The 2,613-nt window shown below is 53.4% G+C and overlaps 1 protein-coding gene across 1 annotated transcript; it reads left to right on the top strand.

Annotated features, from left to right (window-relative positions):
- Positions 1-1,556: 1,556 nt before the first annotated feature.
- Positions 1,557-2,613, top strand: EPCIP (exosomal polycystin 1 interacting protein). Its single transcript, XM_081138313.1, has one exon. It carries the CDS (start codon positions 1,560-1,562, stop codon positions 2,202-2,204), a length of 645 nt encoding a protein of 214 aa, XP_080994439.1. The 5' UTR covers positions 1,557-1,559; the 3' UTR covers positions 2,205-2,613.

Below are 2,613 nucleotides of genomic sequence, written 5' to 3'. Positions count from 1 at the left end.
TCCCCTGAACTCCATCCTCTCTGCCCACCTGAGCTGGCATTTTTAGCTTTGCCTCCTTGGGCTTCTCATTGCCTCGCCACCTCCTGGCCTCATCCTGCACCCTCCGTGTTACATGTCTGCCTGACCTCTTTCCTCCTGTCACCAGCCTCTGTGGACATGTGTTTGTCCCTCCCCAGTCCTCCCTGCAGGGACCCAGTCCCTAGTTCTGGACTCTCCTGGTCAGAGGTTTCATCCATGTTTCTCACTATACCCCTGGAGCTCTGTAAATACAGGTGAACTGAATTGTATTGTTGGCTCGCTCTCTTCAGTCATCAGCTAATTCAGGGGAAATTCCATTATTTTTGCAAAACTGGAATCTGGTTTCATAATATGTATCTAATTCCAATCACAGTGCTGGGCATTTCCCCCCGGGTTGGACATCAGTGCTGCTCTTTAAACTCTGCGTGTGCCCTGGCTGGTGTTGCTCAGTGGTTAGAGCGTCAACCAGCACACAGAAGGGCTGCAGGTTTGATTACTGGTCAATGGCATGCACCTGGGTTGCAGGTTCAATCCCTGGTCCGGGTGTGCGCGGGAGGCAACCAATCGATGCATCTCTCTCACATTAATGTTTCTCTCTCCCCCTCCCTCCCTCCTTTCCACTCTCTCTAAAAATCAGTGGAAGAAAACACCCTCAGTGAGGATTAACAAAAATAATAATAATAAATGAACCACGCATGCACTCCTGCGGTCTCTGATCACTCAGCAGTACGTATGTATCTCTCAGTTCTGGAGCCCCATGGTAAATGCTTTGATAAAATTGATTCATAAGATTGGCTCCAGGAAAGGAGTGGGTGACTAGAGGTCATTGTGATGAGCTGGTGTGGGGCTGGCCTTTTCATCGACTATCAACACAGAATCGACTCTGACACTTGTCCAGGAGGCCAGGAAATGTACGAACGGACCTATACACAGATTAATGGGCTGGGGGCAGATTTGTCTAGTTAGAAATTAAAGTTTGCCATTAACTAACTGGCATTCACGCTATGTTGCTTGACAGGTAGCCCTCAGGTGACTGAATCCAACAAGGGACAGCTTTGTCTGTGGAATTCTGGGAAATCAGAGAGGAGTGGGCAGAGGAGGTGGGTGCTGAGGGGGCTGAAAGGTACTCAGTACCAGCGACTGGGTGTTTGGGGGACGTGCACGCTGAAATCACCAATTCCCCACCCACAGACAGGATGGCAAGGTCTCCTCTCTGTGTCCCCTCCCCTTCCTGCGTTGGCATGTGGGTCTCGTTGTCAGGACACATCACAGGAGTTTGATGCCTCAGATGAAGAGTTCAGGGTGCGGCTGCTGCCTGTTGGGAGGCACCCGGAAAAGAGTATCCCTGCACGTGGGCCCCTGGCATTGCCCGCCTTTGTTGGAGCTGCAAGGGAGAAATGTTTCCCACGGGTTATTCCGGGGCTCCTTTCTCATGAGCAGCACATTTCTAAGGAGTGGTAGCCAAGCTGCATGTTTTCTTTCAGGTGAGTTTCAGATGAACTGGTGGACTCAGGGAACCTCGAGGCCCACGTGGGACAGGAATGGCACCACCTCCCGGGCACAGTCTCCTTCTGATCAGCACGCTGGGCATCTTAGCCCTCAAATGCCTCTCACGAGGCCAGCACAACAGCACCCTGATTTTCACCAAGGAAAACACCATCCGGAACTGCAGCTGCCCCACGGACATCCGGGACTGTGACTACAGCCTGGCCAGCCTCCTGTGCAGCTGCGACACCGCCCTGCCCGCTGCCGCGGAGCCCACCAGCTACAGTGGGCGTCTCACCATCTGGTTCACCGACTCCTCTGCGCTGGGCCTCCTGCTGAACTTCACGCGGGTCCCAGACCTGAAGCTCTCCCTGTGCGGCGCAAGCACCCTGCCCACCAAATACCTGACCATCTGTGGTCTGCAGAGGCTTCACATCAGCACCCAGGCCAAGCGCTCGGCACCAGAGCAGAGCCTGGTCCTCCACGGGGAGCCTGGATTGAAGCCCACGTCAGCCCCGGGCTGGCATCCATGTGCCTATGTCTCATTCCTAGACATGGCCCTTTTCAACAGGGAGTCCTCCCTGAAGTCATACAGTATCCAAAACGTTGCCAACATCACCAGTAACTTTCCCTACTTCCCTGACATTAGAGCCTTCCCGAGTCTAAGCAACGAAAGCTACATTGTAACATTCATTTACTAACATGTTACTGTGTCCGACCACCGGGAACTCTGGCCCACTGTGGATAATGTGAAGAAGGGATCTGGGAATAAGTCTCTACCCACAGCCTCCCTTCTCCCCGAGCCCACTCGCAGCAGAGCCACACATGCAAGTAACCAGCCCTCCCTGCCCCCCCCCCCCAACCATGGGAGCTGTTAGGAAAAACAAAATAAAAGGAAACCAGAACCCAACTTGGGCCCTGGCTGGTGTGGCTCCCTTGGCTGAGTGTCATCCAATGAACCAACCGAGAGGTCGCCAGTTCAATTCATGGCCAGGGCACATGCCCGGGTTTTGGGCCTGATCCCAGGGGGGTAGGGCAGGAGGCAGCCAGTTGATGTTTTACTCTCCCTTTCCCTTCCTCTCTGAAATCAATAAACACATAGTTTAAAAA

The sequence above is a fragment of the Miniopterus schreibersii genome (assembly GCF_964146895.1).
Source record: "Miniopterus schreibersii genome assembly, chromosome: 5".
Classification (NCBI taxonomy): domain Eukaryota; kingdom Metazoa; phylum Chordata; class Mammalia; order Chiroptera; family Miniopteridae; genus Miniopterus; species Miniopterus schreibersii.
Note: the sequence above shows the minus strand (reverse complement) of the source record. Positions and strands in the feature narration are given on the sequence as shown.